This window comes from Lissotriton helveticus, chromosome 6 (assembly GCF_964261635.1).
Source record: "Lissotriton helveticus chromosome 6, aLisHel1.1, whole genome shotgun sequence".
NCBI lineage: Eukaryota > Metazoa > Chordata > Amphibia > Caudata > Salamandridae > Lissotriton > Lissotriton helveticus.
The window spans coordinates 955,558,642-955,577,259 of NC_136067.1; the positions used below are offsets into that span (position 1 = coordinate 955,558,642).

An 18,618-nucleotide genomic window follows, 5' to 3' on the forward strand; every position below is an offset into this window, starting at 1 on the left:
CAGGGTCAGAGGTCGCTCTGACCTCTAAAATGGTTGTGCCTCCCCATTTCTTGTATCTCTTTTTAAATATTCCCATCCCCCTCACGACTAAATTCTTTGAGTCACTTCGGAGCCTATTGATAAGACTGATCTGGGACACTCACAATGCCCTTTTTTGCAAAGGGGTTTTGGGGTACCAGATTTCTACTTATATTATCTCAAAGCGCAAATACACTACACTTATTTTTGGTACCACCCGGACGTTCTGCTACAATATTTGAAATCTGAATTGCGTAGGCTCGCCCCGCCTACTCTCTACCATTCTTCCTCTTGGGCTTACTAGGACACGGATGGAGATACAAATGTTACATATCATGTACTGGGCATGGGAGAGACTTCATCAATATCCTCAGGCTGACCTCCTGTACTCCTGTATTTACCTTTACCGGACAATCCCTGGCTATCCCAGACTACTGAAACCCTGACACAGCATATTTTGACCCGATGTGGTCTTCATACTGTTGGGGACCTATTGCACAATGTGCAGTTGCGATCGGTGTCCTACTTGACCTTGGGACTTGACTTGTCACCCCTAGACAGCTTTCTCCTGCATAGGACACAAACTTCCGTAATCGCTGCACTACAGTCCTCTACCATTGAACTGAAACAATTCCCGCCGCTCTCCATAGTTATTGTCTCGCCTGACGATACCCATCTTGTTTCCCCGTTGATAACATTTGGCACTCCCGCTACAGCGGGAGGTGGGAGGTAAGGCTGGGATGGAGGGGGAAAGTGAGTTGGGCCAACCCTTTCTAGACAAAACATGGGCTTTAAGTGTGAACAGACCTGTTACATATCGAAAAACTACCAGCACAAACTCCTTCATTTTAAGTACTTACATAGAGCATATATTACCCATGCACTTCTTGCCAAAATGGATCCCACCAGGTCCCATAATTGCCACAAATGCGCTGCCGACCATGCTGATTTTATTAATTTAGCGTGAAAACTGCCACCCAGTCTTGTCTTTCTGGGAGACAGTCTCTCGCCATCTAGGACTAATGCTTGAATCTGAGCTGACTCCCTCCCCATTGTTGGTGCTGCTTGGCTACGTTTGACCGCTGAACCCTGGGTCTTGACGACTCGCTTCCATTGCTTTGCTGTTGGCTAAGAGACACATCTCTATACATTGGGGTGGCACTACTGCACCAATAATTAAGGCCTGGATGAGAGATCTGATTTATTGTGATACTACCAGCTATATTTATGCGACCCTGCTGCCCCCTCCTCTAGGCCTAAGAATATCTGTCAGCCCCTTCGCTCTTACTTGTTATTCCACCCTGAGGTGACTGATTAACATCACAGTACCACCCCATTCCAGGCCGCTCTACTACTACAAAATACATCTCACCTCTTTCCAGAACTTAGTCTATTAACATCACCCACGTCACCCACTGCACCGACTTTCTGTGCTCCGACCTGTAAATGCTCTGAATGTATTAAATACATTTGCGATCACTGATACACTCACCAGCTAACCATGATGTATATTTCTTTCCTATTTTATCTGTTACTTTTTTACTGTACTCTCCTGCATTTTGTGTTTCTTTTTTGATGTTGACTAGCTGTCATAATGGATGATATTGTCTCTTGCCATCCGCAATGCCAACTAAGGATATGATGATGGGTGTATATATTCAAAATGCAATAAAATAAAAATTAAAAAAATAAAATAAAAGAAGCTCTTCTGGCACTCCCCTGAAGATAAAAAGCATCCCACCATAGGGACGTCCAACCTCAACAGAACAGCCTGTAGCACCACTGCCGAAAGAGACTGAACCAGCTCTAACTGCACCACCCAAATACTCACCAGGTGGAAGACATCAAAGCCAGCTTGATAGACTGGAGAAGTGGAATTGATCTGTGAGCAATGACAGCTCCCCAACCCAGTTTGCTAGCATTCGGTGTCAAGACAGGTGCACAAACAGAGAATCCTTCTCCTTATTCCCTACATCCAACCATCAAGCTTGCGAGCAGTCCTGTCCCAATGGATTTAACATGCATATTCCGGTAATCTGGGTGACCAAAGCAGAAGGATGCGACACAGCAAGGAAAACAAAGGCAACCAGGCCCAAGGAATAAACATAAGCGTAGCTGACATCAATCCACAAATTTTCATCAAATTCACTTGTGTTGTAAGCAAAGGAGGCCGAGACAGTCTTCAGCACTGACATAAGAGGCATACTCCTTGTCTCAGAAATCAACACTTTCCATACCATCTTGTGGAAGATCCCAGCAAGAAACAGCAGGCCCTGCAAAGGAATCAATGAGATCCCACCAGGCCACTCAACCAACAGAACTGTGGTAGAAGACCACAGACCACCAGAAACTGGGCCTTAAACGTAGAAAAAAAGAGGAATATAACAACCAGGCTACTAAGAAAGGGAACACCATGAAGCCCTGAACATGTAACAAGGCCACCAAAAGGGCCAACACCTGTGCAAACTCTCCAGGAGAAACAGAAGACCAATGGGTTCCATCGGAAATGGACAATGACCCCCTGCCCACAAAGAACCTCAAAAAGTGTGGCGAAGTCTGGTGAACTGGCACAGGAGAAAACGCATCCCGCAAATTCAGAGATGCCAGAAAATCCCCATGTGACAGAGAAACGAGAATCGTTTGCAAAGACATCATCTTGAATGATTGTTGCGGGACGCATTAAGACACTGCTTATAAATCCAACACTGGCCTGTAAACGCCAGTTGGAGTCTAACACCACGGCTTAAGCCACGACTGTCTCCTTGCAGCAATTGACGCACCAGCAGCCGCTGCTGAAGCACCAAGAGAACCGTAAGAAAAGCCAGACAAAAATGCAACTACAGCCCCAACATAGCCAGTGACTCAAAGGGATCATCATCCTGAAGCATGTCCCAGGAAAACCCAGACAGGCCACCAGCCTTGACTGTACCAAATAGCTGACATATGCAGCTGAAGGTGCAAAATAAGAGCCAGCAAAAGGCCCCAATGAGATGCGCGCCGGCCAAACACTGCAGGGCTGCTCAGAAACAAGAAACAACCAATGCCAAAGACTCATGCTGCTGAACCATACACAGTTTTCCAAGTCTTCCACGGGAGAGGAACTCGCGGACTCAGCCACCGCGTCATCCCCCTACCGAATCCCACAGCCGGCGACGCACCAGCGGATCACCACCAGCCGCGCCCCCTGTTGGAGAACAGAGACACACGGTATTTGTTACATGAAGACCCATGCCACCAATACAAGACAGAAGCCAGTCCCACTGACGTAGGGACTCTGATGCCCAGGTCAGCCTGAATTTAAAAGGGACGCAAACGCTGACCCATGGCAACAATATCGCCCGGACTATCACAATGGAGCCTTTATGCCTGCTCCCTGCAACAAACACTATTAAGAAGCCAACCACACCAGAGGACATCAACCTGCATGACATTTCGGGCTGAAGGCTCTGCATCCCAGACACTCACAAACTCTGAGAGGTTAATCCAGCCTCTACTGTATCAACTTGACCACCGCAGGGAATACCTCCACAAAACCAGGAAGAGGGTATCACCTAGCCAGGAATCTTTGGAAGGCATGCTTGGCCACATCCTTCCATTCACCCTCCAGAACCTACAGGACAGAAAAAAGTAAAGGAAGAGACTCATGCTCTCCATGCTGGTAATTAGCAAAGAAATTTCCTGAGTCCGTAGAACTCAGGGTGTCTGGAAACACCAAGACATGCTGCAAGAAACTATAAAGCTCCGTGCCCTGAATAACCATCCCCTCACCTCCTCGTCGGATTCACAGTCAAGATCTGGAAGCCCGGGCTAATACAATCACAGAGTCCTAGGGACCACAGAAACTAAGGAAAGAAATGGGAGGGACTGTTCAGACAGTGATCACTAAAATTCCTAGAGTACGTCTAGGTGGCAGTTCCTTCAGTTTCTTGGCTGCCAGACTCTTGAATTTACTCCCTTTAAACCTTAGACTAGCACCCTGTGAAGTTCTATTCAGGAAACATTTGAAAACCTGGGGGCATATTAACAAGATGTGCGTTAAAAAACGCACATCGCACATTTCACTATCGCCGGAATTTTTCACCGTGTTAGCGCGTTATTATCAACGCGCAACACGTAGGCGATAGTGAATCCTGCGATAGTGAACATTAGTGCGTGAAAACAAGCGTTGTTTTCACGCGCTAACGTGTGCCTTGATAATATGGGGGGGTGGATTCAGCTTTATGATCCACTCCCCCATGTTATCAATGCCTAACGCCTGGTCAGAGCAGGCGTTGGGAGACCTGCGATAAACGAATTTATCGCAGGCCTTTTCCTCCCAACGCCTGCCTTGGTGATAGGGTGTTTGCACCTCCAACCACATTTTACATGTGGTTGGACGTGGGAATGCCCCCTTTGCATGTCATTAGCGATGTTTCTCGCTGACATGCAAAGTGGGCTTGAGGCAGGCGTTGCAATGCCCTTGTTAATAGGGCGCTGGAAGTATCGCCGCTTTCTCTGCAAATTGTGCCGAGAAAGCGGCGATACTTCAGCTTGTTAATATGCCCCCTGGTTCTTTAGACAATCTTTAGGTCATTAGTCTACATATAGTTGGCTATCTCACCAGGCTTTCAGTTGGGATCCAGCCGGGGACTCGTCGAATTGGAGTAACCGAGGGGCATATTACCAACAAGTAGCGATATTTATCGCTAAATAGGCTTAGCAACGATTTTTTTATCGCTGAGCATCGCCGGAATTGATCGCTAAAATAACTTGCTATTAGCAACGTTTATCTCCAAAGCCATACATTTTCCGGCGATAGCGGCGAAATGCGTGAATATCGCTGAGAATACAGCGATATTCACGCATTAGCGACGAAATGCTCTTAGCCATGTTATCCACCTCCCATTGGATAACATGGCTAAGAACTGGTCTGGGCTGGTGATAAGTCACTATCGCCACCCTTGATAATGTGCCCCCAGGTGCTTTACAAATCTCTAACATAACATAAGAAATGGCAGCTCCAAAAATATTTTGCACAACCGCAAAATAAGGAGCAACCAGGTGAACAGGAACCACCCCTACAACAGCATTCTTTCACTACTTTTTGTTAAAAGAGAACCTACTGATGCTTTGCTGCCGGGACTTGAACCCTTGCATTGGAGGGGCCTGTGACACCAAGGGCACGAGACCTTGGCTCTGAGGCACACCTCCTCGCATCATATATCTCACCAGAAGTAACCCAGATCAAAAAACAAAAAACAAATCTACCAATTTGTCCTGTTTCCTGCAACAACTGCTGTTAGGAAATAGAGCACCAAAGCACTGGCGTAACGAAGCTTGAGGAGGCCCCCCTGCAAGACATGTGGAGGGGCCCCCTTTAGACACGATCGGGAGAGCTCCGACCAGAGTACTTTGCTGGGGGGGTCCCTTGGAGCTTGGAGCTGCGGGGGCTTGTGTTACACTCCAACGGAGGTTTGTGCTGCTCAATCACTACGCGAGCCGCCCAACATGAATAACACAGCAGAGGAGACTCTTGCCACCAAAGTACTGTCATGTGAAAGCCTCTAACCAAATTGAAGCTACCCAGAGACCTTGCACCGAGCAATCAACCCCAGCGAGAGGCTCTCAACGTAGTCCAAGGAGACATTTGCGCTGTCTCAGCCAATGCCAGTGCCGCCTTTCGACCCTGCCCCCACCAGAACGGGCTGGTAACCCTAGCCGTACATGGCACGCTCAGGGCACAGAGGTATGCGGGTCCCGTTAGACGGCGCTCTAACGCAAGTAAAACCGGCATGGAACTGGTCCTGCTAAAGCAGGAAAACACCTGCATATTCGGCTCCCACAACCAGCCACTAAGGCAGACCAGTTTATACTTACCTGCATATCTTGGAGACATGCGGAACAACGATCCTGCCTGACAATGCACTGCAGAAAAAAACCAAAAATATTTCTGGATGTGAGGTCATACAACATTAAAACATAAATGTCTATTTTAAATTCTGAATCGTTCCTTTAAAATTTTATTTTAGGATTTTTTTTTATTATCCATTGCAAGTCAAGTGAAATATGTAAAAAGTGTGGTTCCACCTAGAGAGCTGCCACGACTAGAAAGAACACTGCCGTTCTCCACGTTGTGTGTGTGTGGTGGGCAGAAAATGTATTTCAGAGAACTTGTCAGGAGGCCATTTCCCAGGTGCCCCCAGCTTGCTTCCGTCCACACCCTGGGAGGAATTGGAATATTCGGAGGAAACTCAGCTGCTGCAAGAGCACTGAAGGCAGGTGGGAAATCTTTTCAGATGCAGCTTTGCAGACGGGATTTGGTACCAAACTGCACATATGCTGGCTGTGCATCCCCGACCTCGCAGGATTTAATTACCTCTGGTTGCAGCCAGTGGCATCAAGATAAACGCAAAAAAAAAAACAAGTGTGGGACGAAATGCTGGACAACGCAAACATTCACCCCCAGCCACAAGAATCTCGGTTTAATCAATCATTCTTTTGCTCACACCACCACCCCAGTTTGGACCAAGCCATATGCAAATCAGTTTTGACCCTATTCCAGATTGGAACAGTCCAGTCTGAATTACCAAGCCAGGTCCTCCAGCATCCTGGGACTGGTTCAGGTTAGCTTAGGGTGACAAATGCCAAAGAAACAATTGATGGACAGATGCTGGACAATGCAAATATTCATCCCCAGTCACAAGGATCTGGGTTTAATTCATCATTCTTTTGCTTACCCCACCACCCCAGTTTGGACCCAGCCATATGCAAATCAGTCTTGACCCTGTTCCTTATGGGAACTGCCAAGCCAGGTCCTCCCTGGACCATAAACAAGCCTCCTGGGACCGGTTTCGGAGCATCACCCCTCATCAGCCAAGCTAGCTTGAATCCAATAAATCCTAGGATGCTTCCAGCCCATGGTGGATCTGGCCTGGCTGTGCAGGAAAAGTAAGTGACCCACACAGGAACCAATGAAACGTAAGGAAAGAGGAGGGCTGGATGAAAAATCGTTGTAGGCTATACCTAAAAAACATGCCCAATCCCACTTAAAAGTAAGCCCAAACCAAGCAAATATCCTACCCCCCCAAAAAAAATGATGGTGGAGATCAAAAAGTGCAAAAAGCCTCATTAAACAAATTCAAGCAAACACAGTGGGGCAGACAGCAGTAAAAAAGCCAGCAGTAACACAGCGGTGGCATTGAGAGTAGATGGGAGGAAAAATGCTATGTTTGAATGTTAACACAGACAATTAGTAACAGAGTCGTAAACTGGAAAACATTATTCCCTAAAGAACGGATAAAGAACCATAGCAGAGTGAGATAGTGCTAAGTCTCTTCTCTGTGGGGGGAACAGAAGAGAGAAAGGAGAGACAAAGAGGCAGGAGTGAACACTAGCAAGCAAGGGTTTTTAGAGGACACTAACAAAGACAAATGAAAAGCAGTGGCAAGAAAGGGGATGGAATAGAAGTACACAGACAGATTATAGCAGGTCTCGAAGAGACACTACATGCACTGTCTAGCTTGACCTAAAAACTACTGCACCGCTTATTTTGAAGATTCCTAAATGCAACTCAGTGTTGAATCATTGCTTCACTTGCTAAAAGTAAGAAACAGATTCAATTTAAAGCTCTTCTGACAGTTCACCCTATGCTACAGGATTTGGCCTAAAGATCTTTGTGGTTGGATTCTAATCATAGGCCCTCGAGAATACTTTGATCTTCTGATACCTTCCAGCACCTATTCCTAGGTTTAGTTGTTCCACCTCAGGGGGATGACCTTTCACGGTTTTGGCAGCGAGTGAGTGTTATTCCCTACCTGTTCAATTCCCTCACAATAGCAATTAGTGCTTTGTTTAAAACATGGCTATTCACTATTGCTTAACGGGAATTGGAGATTGGATATCTGTGCCTTTAGACTAGCGCCAGGTCACTCCTTGGGGTAGCTGCTGCACTTTACAAACCCTGCATTCATTCATTGTGCCAGTGTGCCCCTTGTTAGGACAAACATGTCTGATCTGTTTTTCCTGTATGTGTTGCCAACATGAAATCCTCATTGTAATGTGTGGAGTGCTTATGACACACCACCCACAGCAGTAATTGGGAGCATGTGCTGCCTGCAACATATATATAAGCATGGCTCCTGAGTCCCACCTGGTGCAGGGAGTCCAGTTCAAGTCGCATTTCCCCGAGTGCCCAGTGCTTGTAATTTTGAGAAACATGTCTGATTACAAACAGAAAACCAAAACTGAGAACTTCCCACAAAGCATAAATAGCCCAATTCCCCCACCCTATATTTCTGTCCTTGAAGCATGCATCAACCTCAATCAACCTGTTAATGTGTAACCTTTTACAACAAAAAGGACAGACAAAAAATAGGAGGTAGACTCGCTGCAAACCTGTAATGCAGGATTACTTAAACAGTCATGTCAATGCTGCAGGCAAGGCAATCATCATACTGGGGGCAGTGTCTCAGTAGACCGCAGAAGTACAACACACTGTCTCTTCAGGCTACAGGAATTGGTGGTAAGCTTCTTTCCTGGTCCAATTCTACAGAATCACTTGCATACTCTTTGCTTGTGTATCCTTATTGGCCTGCAGCGTGCTTGCGTGACTTGCTATCACTTTCCTGATTTTAACCTTTTTAAAAATACATTTGCACTTGATTTATTCGCGCTGCGCGATTACAGGACGCAGGCGCCCTTGACCTTGTGGATATACTTAGGGACATTAGTGAGATCTTACCTGCACTGGGGTTGTTTGGCGCCCGCATTTTGCGGTACTGAGGGATAGTTGGGGTTTGCTGGGACCGCATCACGCTGTTTTGGCCACCGTGTTGGGTGTGGGCATCTGGGAGGTGGCAGTTCATAGGCGCCATCTTGGGTGAGGGGCCAGCGGCTTGCCCTCACAGGACTCCCGTGCTCGGAGGAGGAGTTTATAAAAATAGGAATCTTCTTCAGATCAGGTAGACTTATTGGCCTGCTGTGCGCTTGCGTGACTTGCTATCACTTTCCTGATTTTAACCTTTTAAAAAATACATTTGCACTTGATGTAATCGCGCTGCGCGATTACAGGATGCAGGAGCCCTTGACCTTGTGGATATACTTGGGGACATTAGTGAGATCTTACCTGCACTATAATTGTTTGGCACCCGCATTTTGCGGGACTGAGGGATAGTTAGGGCTTGCTGAGACCACATCGCTCTGTTTTGGCCACCATATTGGGTGTGGGCATCCAGGAGGTGACAATTCATAGGCGCCATCTTGGGTGAGGGGCCAGCGGCTTGCCCTCACAGGACTCCCGCGCTCGGAGGAGGAGTTTATAAAAGTAAGAATCCTCTTCAGATCAGGTAGACTTATTGGCCTGCTGCACGCTTGCGTGACTTGCTATCACTTTCCTGATTTTAACCTTTTTAAAAATACATTTGCACTTGATTTATTCGCGCTGCGCGATTACAGGACGCAGGCGCCCTTGACCTTGTGGATATACTTGGGGACATTAATGAGATCTTACCTGCACTATAATTGTTTGGCACCCGCATTTTGCCAGACTGAGGGATAGTTAGGGCTTGCTGAGACCGCATCGCGCTGTTTTGGCCACCATATTGGGTGTGGGCAACCAGGAGGTGACAATTCATAGGCGCCATCTTGGGTGAGGGGCCAGCGGCTTGCCCTCACAGGACTCCCGCGCTCGGAGGAGGAGTTTATAAAAGTAGGAATCCTCTTCAGATCAGGTAGACTTATTGGCCTGCTGCGCGCTTGCGTGACTTGCTATCACTTTCCTGATTTTAACCTTTTTAAAAATACATTTGCACTTGATTTATTTGCGCTGCGCGATTACAGGACGCAGGCGCCCTTGACCTTGTGGATATACTTGGGGACATTAGTGAGATATTACCTGCACTATAATTGTTTGGCACCCACATTTTGCGGGACTGAGGGATAGTTAGGGCTTGCTGAGACCGCATCGCGCTGTTTTGGCCACCATATTGGGTGTGGGCATCCAGGAGGTGACAATTCATAGGTGCCATCTTGGGTGAGGGGCCAGCGGCTTGCCCTCACAGGACTCCCGCACTCGGAGGAAGAGTTTATAAAAGTAGGAATCCTCTTCAGATCAGGTAGACTTATTGACCTGCTGCGCGCTTGCGTGATTTGCTATCACTTTCCTGATTTTAACCTTTTTAAAAATACATTTTCACTTGATTTATTCGCGCTGCGCGATTGCAGGACGCAGGCGCCCTTGACCTTGTGGATATACTTGGGGACATTAGTGAGATCTTACCTGCACTATAATTGTTCGCCACCCGCATTTTGCGGGACTGAGGGATAGTTAGGGCTTGCTGAGACCGCATCCCGCTGTTTTGGCCACCATATTGGGTGTGGGCATCCAGGAGGTGACAATTCAAAGGCGCCATCTTGGGTGAGGGGCTAGCGGCTTGCCCTCACAGGACTCCCGCGCTCGGAGGAGGAGTTTATAAAAGTAGGAATCCTCTTCAGATTAGGTAGACTTATTGGCCTGCTGCGCGCTTGCGTGACTTGCTATCACTTTCCTGATTTTAACCTTTTTAAAAATACATTTGCACTTGATTTATTAGCATTGCACGATTACAGGACGCAGGCGCCCTTGACCTTGTGGATATACTTGGGGACATTAGTGAGATCTTACCTGCACTGTGGTTGTTTGGCACCCGCATTTTGCGGGACTGAGGGATGGTTGGGGCTTGCTGGGAACGCATCAAGCTGTTTTGGCCACCGTGTTGGATGTGGGCATCCGGGAGGTGGCAGTTCATAGGCGCCATCTTGGGTGAGGGGCCAGCGGCTTGCCCTCACAGGACTACCGTGCTCGGAGGAGGAGTTTATAAAAGTAGGAATCCTCTTCAGATCAGGTAGACTTATTGGCCCGCTGCGCGCTTGCGTGACTTGCTATCACTTTCCTGATTTTAACCTTTTTTAAAATACATTTGCACTTGATTTATTCGCAATGCGCTATTACAGGACGCAGGCGCCCTTGACCTTGTGGATATACTTGGGGACATTAGTGAGATCTTACCTGCACTATAATTGTTTGGCACCCGCATTGCGGGACTGAGGGATAGTTAGGGCTTGCTGAGACCGCATCGCGCTGTTTTGGCCACCATATTGGGTGTGGGCATCCAGGAGGTGACAATTCATAGGCGCCATCTAGGGTGAGAGGGGCCAGCGGCTTGCCATCACAGGACTCCCGCGCTCGGAGGAGGAGTTTATAAAAGTAGGAATCCTCTTCAGATCAGGTAGACTTATTGGCCTGCTGCGCGCTTGCGTGACTTGCTATCACTTTCCTGATTTTAACCTTTTTAAAAATACATTTGCACTTGATTTATTCGTGCTGCGCGATTTCAGGACGCAGGCGCCCTTGACCTTGTGGATATACTTGGGGACATTAGTGAGATCTTACCTGCACTATAATTGTTTGGCACCCGCATTTTGCTGGACTGAGGGATAGTTAGGGCTTGCTGAGACCGCATCGCGCTGTTTTGGCCACCATATTGGGTGTGGGCCTCCAGGAGGTGACAATTCATAGGCGCCATCTTGGGTGAGGGGCCAGCGGCTTGCCCTCACAGGACTCCCGCGTTCTACGGTATTTAAGATGGACACCCCACAGGCGCGCAGCGTATGTGCGCAGCAGGCGCACCAGAGGTAAGCCCATTTGCGCCCGTTCGCGCTACGGATGCGCTTAGCGCTAGTCGTGCTGCCTCTTCTGCTAGCCCCCGCAAGGTATATTCTAGGGTAGAGCTTATGCAGCTTGGCCAGGATTTACCTATTTGTAACCAGCAGGATTCTACTACTCGCACTGCGGAGGTGCTAGTTTGTGGCCTGCTCAACGTCCGGTCTCTTTGTAAGCATCATGTTGAGATTACATTTCTCATCGAGTCCCAAGGGCTGGATGTACTCTTTCTTACAGAGACATGGACGCGGGTGGATAGCGAGGTTGAACTTGGACTGACCTGTCCGCCGGGCTACAAAATTAGGCAAACTCCCCGCCTGAAGAATAGAGGTGGAGGAATAGGATTCATTTTTAGAGATTCTTTGGCCCTTACTCAATTGGAGATTAAGGAGGTGCAAGGCTTCGAACTTATGGGGTTCTCCTTTAAAGGTCAAAAAGGAGTATTGCACTCTGGCGTGCTCTGTTACAGGCCACCGGGTAATGCATTATCATGTTTGCCTGAGTTGATTGATCTTATCTATGATCTCTCTAACTCTCACGCCAGGCTAATAATCCTGGGAGATTTAAATCTGTGGCCGAATGGGCCTTTAGATACAGCTTATAGTGATCTGTGCCAGGCTTGCAGCAATATTCAGCTCCAACAGTTGGTATTCTCTACGACCCATTCGAAGGGCCATATCCTGGACCTAGTCTTCGCGGATGTCACCCAGGTGGTGTTGAATGACATAATTCCTCAGTGTTGGACGGAACATGCACTCGTTCTCTTCTCTCTTTATCTTCCGGCTGAATCTTTGAGAGATACTGGGTCTGGACCTGCCAAGTTTTGTAGGCCGTGGTCCAGACTTTTGAAAACCCCCGTTTTACCAACTCTACTTCCTGGTGGTTTTGTCTTGGGGAGAAACATAGAAGAGAGCTATTCTAGTCTGTGCCAGCAAATTTCCAACTCCTTGGATAGGGTGGTACCTTTACGTAGATCAAGGGTCAGACAGAAACGTGCCATGCCTTGGTACTCCAATGATCTTCTTCTGTTAAAGCTGCGGTGCAAACAGGCAGAAAGAGCTTGGAGGAAGCACTACTTAGATCCGGCAAGAGTTCGTTTCAAGCAGAAGTTGCAGGAATATAAAGCACAGATTAAGTGTGCAAAAGCCACGTACCTTGAGGACACGTTGAAACTGGCGACAAATAAGTCGCAGACCTTGTTTAAAATTGTCAACGATCTTTCTCGACCGGCATGTGCTATGAATAACATTCCTGCTTCTCAGGCCTTATGTGACTCCTTGGCAGCCGCATTCGAAGATAAGATTGCAACTATCTTGAGCGGACTCTCTAGTTCAGGCTCTTCGTATCCCCAGCCTTTGTCGCCTCCCGCACCTTTATCTATTCGTGTGACCGGGTAGGATTGATTGGCCAGCCACAGCTGAATTGCTTCTTTCTCCCTCCGTTTGATGACTTTTGTAAATTAGCGGAGGTTGTGTCTTCGGGCTCTCCAATGGATCCACTGCCTCATAAATTCTGGAAACTTTTTCAGGAGGAACTCTTTCGTCCATTGTACTCCATTTGTCAACAGTCTTTTAATACCGCTACGGTCCCAGAGTGCTGGAAATTTGTTGTGGTTTCCCCTCTCTTGAAGAAGCCCACACTTGATCCCATTTGTCCAACGAACTATAGGCCTATCTCATTGCTTCGTTTTCCGGTTAAGATCATGGAGAAGCTTGTAACCCAGTCCCTGTCCAGATTTCTTGAAGCTAACATCTGTCTGGACGTGGCCCAGTTCGGCTTCCGGCCAGCTCATGGCACGGAATCCGCGCTGGTGGCCTTGCTGGACAATCTACGTTCACGGGTCGACACTGGTCGGGCAGCCTTTTTAGTGCTGCTCGACATGTCGGCCGCGTTCAACACGGTCAGCCACGCCACTCTTATCAGCAGACTAGAGGAGATTGGGGTAACAGGGCTGGCACGGGATTGGCTAGTTTCGTATTTACACAATAGGCATCAAGTGGTGGCGCTGCCGCCTTTCAGATCAGGCGTCCGAAGAGTGGGGCAGGGGGTGCCTCAGGGGTCGGCCATTAGCCCAATCTTGTTTAATTTGTATCTCCGCCCTGTGATCAATTTGATTAAATCCTTCGGTATCTCGGTAATTAATTATGCCAATGATACTCAGCTTATTTTCTCTTTGGAAGGCAAAGATGCGGTATCCTTAGAGACCTTTCATCGCTGTATGACAGCAACTGCAGACTGGCTGCGTCACAACTCGCTCTAGTTCAACGGGTCTAAGACGGAGGTGTTGTATTGCTCAAATGATCGTATTCCATGTCCCCTGCCAGATGATTTCTGGCCAACATCTTCTCTGGGAGCTGTAGCGGCTGCAGAGTCTGCTCGTAACTTGGGGTCATGTTTGGCCCTAATCTACAATTGGATGCTTTTGACAATAAAACAGTGGCCACATGTATGATGCTACTCCGTACACTACACAAAATTCTTCCTATGCTTCCGGCACAGGCCAGACCTGAGGTAGTGCGCGGGATCATTCTTAGCAGGTTAGATTACTGCAACGCACTGCTTCTGGGAGCGCCTAAAACTCTGATCGGTAAGCTGCAGCGCGTACAAAATTTGGCAGCAAAGCTTGCCCTCTCTCGAATACGCTTTGCTTCCTCTTCTTCAGTGCTGTTAGATCTCCATTGGCTGCCTGTTCAGCAGCGCATTTATTTCAAAGCATCTTGTCTGGTTTTTAAAGCCTTGCATGGACAGGGACCTGTCCTGCTGCAAAACCTTTTTTCTTGGTACTCTACTTCTCGAACTTTACGTTCCTCTTTTGCATGTTTGGTAGTTGTTCCCAGGATCCAGAGGCTAAGAATGGGAGGTCGCTCCTTTGGATTCACAGCTGCCAAGCTTTGGAATTCTCTCCCTCTGTCTTTGAGGAGTCAGGGGGAATTTCTACCTTTCAAAAAAGGTTTGAAAACTCATTTTTTTCCGAGTGTAATGTAATTCTGTGAGTGCACATCTGCCATGTAGAGTCAAAGCGCCAGGATACCCTCTGGGTGACAGTTTTGTGCGCTATAGAAGTATGCAATACATACATACATACATACATCCTGTGTCACCCTCTCTAGCAGCCTTTTGGCCATAAGGCATAAGTCATGCCTTCAACTTTTGTTTCACCTCAGAAAAAGAGCAACACTGCTGCTGCACTACCTGTGTAGTCTGGAAACAGCATGACCTTTCTGTTTTTGTAGGGCTCAATATGGGCTACCTGGGCAGCTCTGAGAATAACATCTCTATCATTGTAGTTGAGAAGACCAGCTGTGATGGACTCAGGAAGACCTCTATGGAATGGCCCTCTGCCCTCTTCAGAACATTAACTATTCTACTGTTGTTACGCTTTACCTTTCCTTTGCGTCTTCAGTCCAGGTGCCTAGAGATGGCCGATAGCCTGTCTGGAGTAACCCTTATTTTCTGGATTTGATCCTGCACCACATATAGCCTATTCACTGCATCTTTGACTAATTCTGTTGTATTACAGAGGTCGTGCTGCAGCAGTGTTATGTCCACACAAATGTCCTCAATTTTTCTTTAAAGAACAGATCTAGTGTCTTTGAGGGCCTGCACTATTGCATCTATGGTGGTGGAGGCGATCCTCCGGCCTCGCTGTTGAGCCCCCAGTGCCTCCGCACACCGTCCTGCTCTGGTAAATCATTCCATTTGACCTGATTTGTATTTCACCAATAATAACACTTCACATGAGCAGTGAGATCGCTGTCAAAGTCCACTAATAATCCAAATGTTGTTGTGGTGCATATACATTACTGCATGGCAGCTCAGTTGGGGGGAGGGAGAGAGAGTCCCAGAAGCAAGTCCACTTGACCCTGTGCCCCACAGAACCAAATTGTCCCAATCTGGAACTATTCAGGTACCGGTGGGTGCCCCAAATTCAACAATCCTAAGTCTGTGATTGGGAGCTGGATGCAAAAAGATGCTCGTGATTCTTTTCAGGAATGAGTAACCTAAATCTCAAAAAGAGCCCTGCCCACCCGCCCTCCATGTACTAATTACTGACTTTGGGGTATGAGAAAACATCTTCAGGCGTCGGAAGAGGCTGCATCTGTTTGCCTGGGATGCACAGAGCTAACAGAATATGTATACATAGGGAAGTCTGAGGCAGCCATCAACTGTCTTGTCTAGTAGGTTTTTGTTTGTGTGTGTCTGCAGCGTAGACATGTAGTAGCACTGTTCTTGGGACTTCAGCTGTCATTCCCCTTGACAACCCATGGAGTATTTTTTTAAGTTCTTCCTGTTCACTGAGCATCTCTGAATATACATCTACTGACCTGACCTACTCCAAAAAATTCCCGATATTTGTGACCTAAATGTTAACCTGTTCTTGGGCTGCCACTTTGGTACCCACCAGATACATTATCCACATTCTAAACCCATTCACAGGTGAATAGCTAGTATACCTTTTAGAGCGCACACCAGTCATTGGCTAATTTCTCCACACAGTAGGATAAACAGATGTTCCATCCTGGCTCAATGCTGCATATTAGATTCCTAATATTTGTAGCAAAAGTGCCCATTCAAGTTCCATCTCTGGAATGATTTAAAAAAAAATATCTTTATCTAATTTGTTATCAAACAAGGCAGACATATCTGTTAGCATGGTATGTTTTCAGTGATACACAATCTGAAAAAAGCATTACGTATGCACTTATCAGAAACATTATCAATGGTTGGTTAACTGATTAGGGGCTGGGAAGGCAATTTGAATCATGAATTTGAAAAGAATGTGCGTGTGTATGTGGAAACATACTAAACAGGGGCATTTGGGATGTATGAAATTATTTATTCTGTGATAATACCTGTAAAGAAATACATCTGTTTCTCTTTCTTTATAGGTGCTGGACTTCAGTAGATGGGGATTGACTGGTTACATGCCACTGGTTTACTCATGTTTGATGATGATATTAATCTGGCACTGGTCTTCCTGCTGTCAGTTTCTAATTCAAAGGATTTCATATTTTCCAGAAAATAGCTGGGTTCATGAAATGGTAGCTTTGGTGAGTTTCAAAGAACAATTTCTACATAGTTACTTTTTGAAAAAATGTAGCAAACCGTCCGATTAAGTGGTTACAATTTCTAAGGATCTGATTTGGATATTTGTCTTAGTTTAGCTGTAGAACATTTAAAGGAAATTATTGCCGACGAAATTATAGGAATAAACATACTACCGTCTGGCTGTGCTAGTCCAACAAATACATTTGACATTCTGCCAATGGGAACACATTAAGTATACTGCATTATTTAAACTTTAAATTATATATGTGCTTTCTAACAATGACTGCAAAAAAAACATGTTTTATAAACAATTGAAAAACAGAGTTCTTGTCTGTTTTGGGGGTTAGGCAGTTGAATAAACACTGATAAGCACTAATTGCAAACAGTTTGGAAAACGCAAATAGAACACCACTCAAATCCCCAAAAATAAACCCTGAAAACAGCATGGCCTCATCATGTTTGAGAGAGAAATGTTTCTCTCATGATTTTCTCATAGAGGTTGCATAAGGTGTTCCAGAGCCTAAAATGGGAGCACATGTTCCATAAATTCACACTAATTTTATGTTCTCAGCCATGTGAGCATTACGCCTGATATTCCTAGTAAAACATGTACTTCCAACAGTAACAATAGACTGTCAGTTCATTCCCCAGTGCTCTTCTGCAGCTTCCCATCATATTATAACGAATAGCTAGAGCTCTAACATTCTGTTTTCATGATAAAACTGTGGCACACCCTAAGCCATTTTGATGGAATCAAAGCTATAAAACATAAAGCATTTCCTTTGAAAATGAACACAACGAGGGGGTTTGCTCTACAATGGAAATGATAGTGCTCCTGAAAGCTAAACAAGGACACTTTTGTTGAGTGTTCTCAAATTTCTTTCTCATCCATGTTGTTGCTGGAATATGAATTGACCTTGAAAAAACAGAAGACAAGAGGTGTTTGTTAAAACATGAACAGTTGGTTTAATTAAATGCTTGGGCCGGGAAACATCCACAGAAAGGGTCTGAGAACTGTCTCAACATACATTAGTTCTGAGTGTCTTTATATACAGTGTTTGGAGCATCATAAACCAATTTAGATATTATTTTAGTGAAAGGAATACGGACATGTTTACACAGTGTAAATCAGGCCACCTGATAGTGAATGCAGGTGGGTTCAAGACCTTGCATGGACACAATAAGGGCCATTGGGTGAAGTGTCCAAATGTCCGGTAAGGGGGAGTGCATGATTTCTGCGGGGACTGTGTGTGCTATGTTCTGAATGGCTGAGTGTTCCTAACTTCATACGGCATCTAACTTTATGGTATTTTGGGAATGCTGCACCTCTTCGGTCATATGTACTTTAATGGGGCCAATCTTACGGGACCATTGTGGTGTTGGTGCCGATCTGTGGGACTAATCTGGGTTTTTCCTGTTTGCATGTTTGTCTGGCTGGTTATGTGCCACCCCACCTGTGATCTGTCAATCGGTATCCGCAGGCCTAAGTCTCAGGGCCTGCCCGACCACGTATTTCTTACTCAGGGTTGATGGAGAGATCATCTCGGGAGATTTCGACAACAGTGACTTGATCTCGTTTTTAAATATTCATGTATTGTTGCGTAGATTTAACATCAATATTACCATTCCCCCCTCTAGTTGAATTTTCAACTACATCCTTGACCCCATGCTTTATGACAGTCACATTGGTGGGGGCTTGATGTGTGTCAGTTTCGATCTCTACTACTTCTCTATTTATTTGCACTTTACTCAATTTGAAGACTGCGTTTTTACAGCAGGAAACCCCCAATTGTAGGAAACAACACAAAAACAGTAAAACAATAAGAACCAACAGCAATGACGCACATGGTCCCGCAAACCACTGGGGAAGCCGG

General features: G+C 46.3%; 1 protein-coding gene across 6 annotated transcripts in view; it reads left to right on the top strand.

Annotated features, from left to right (window-relative positions):
- LOC144761611 (potassium/sodium hyperpolarization-activated cyclic nucleotide-gated channel 1-like) overlaps positions 1 to 18,618 on the top strand; it is a 1,852,618-nt gene that overhangs the window by 529,486 nt on the left and 1,304,514 nt on the right. For all 6 annotated transcript variants that reach the window (XR_013595810.1, XR_013595808.1, XR_013595809.1 and 3 more), the window contains exon 5: positions 16,585 to 16,746. Coding sequence is in view for 3 of the 6 variants with exons in the window: in XM_078646912.1 (XP_078503038.1) it covers positions 16,585 to 16,746 (162 nt within the window). In the remaining 3 variants the exon portion in view is untranslated. The remainder of the gene's footprint in view (positions 1 to 16,584; positions 16,747 to 18,618) is intronic.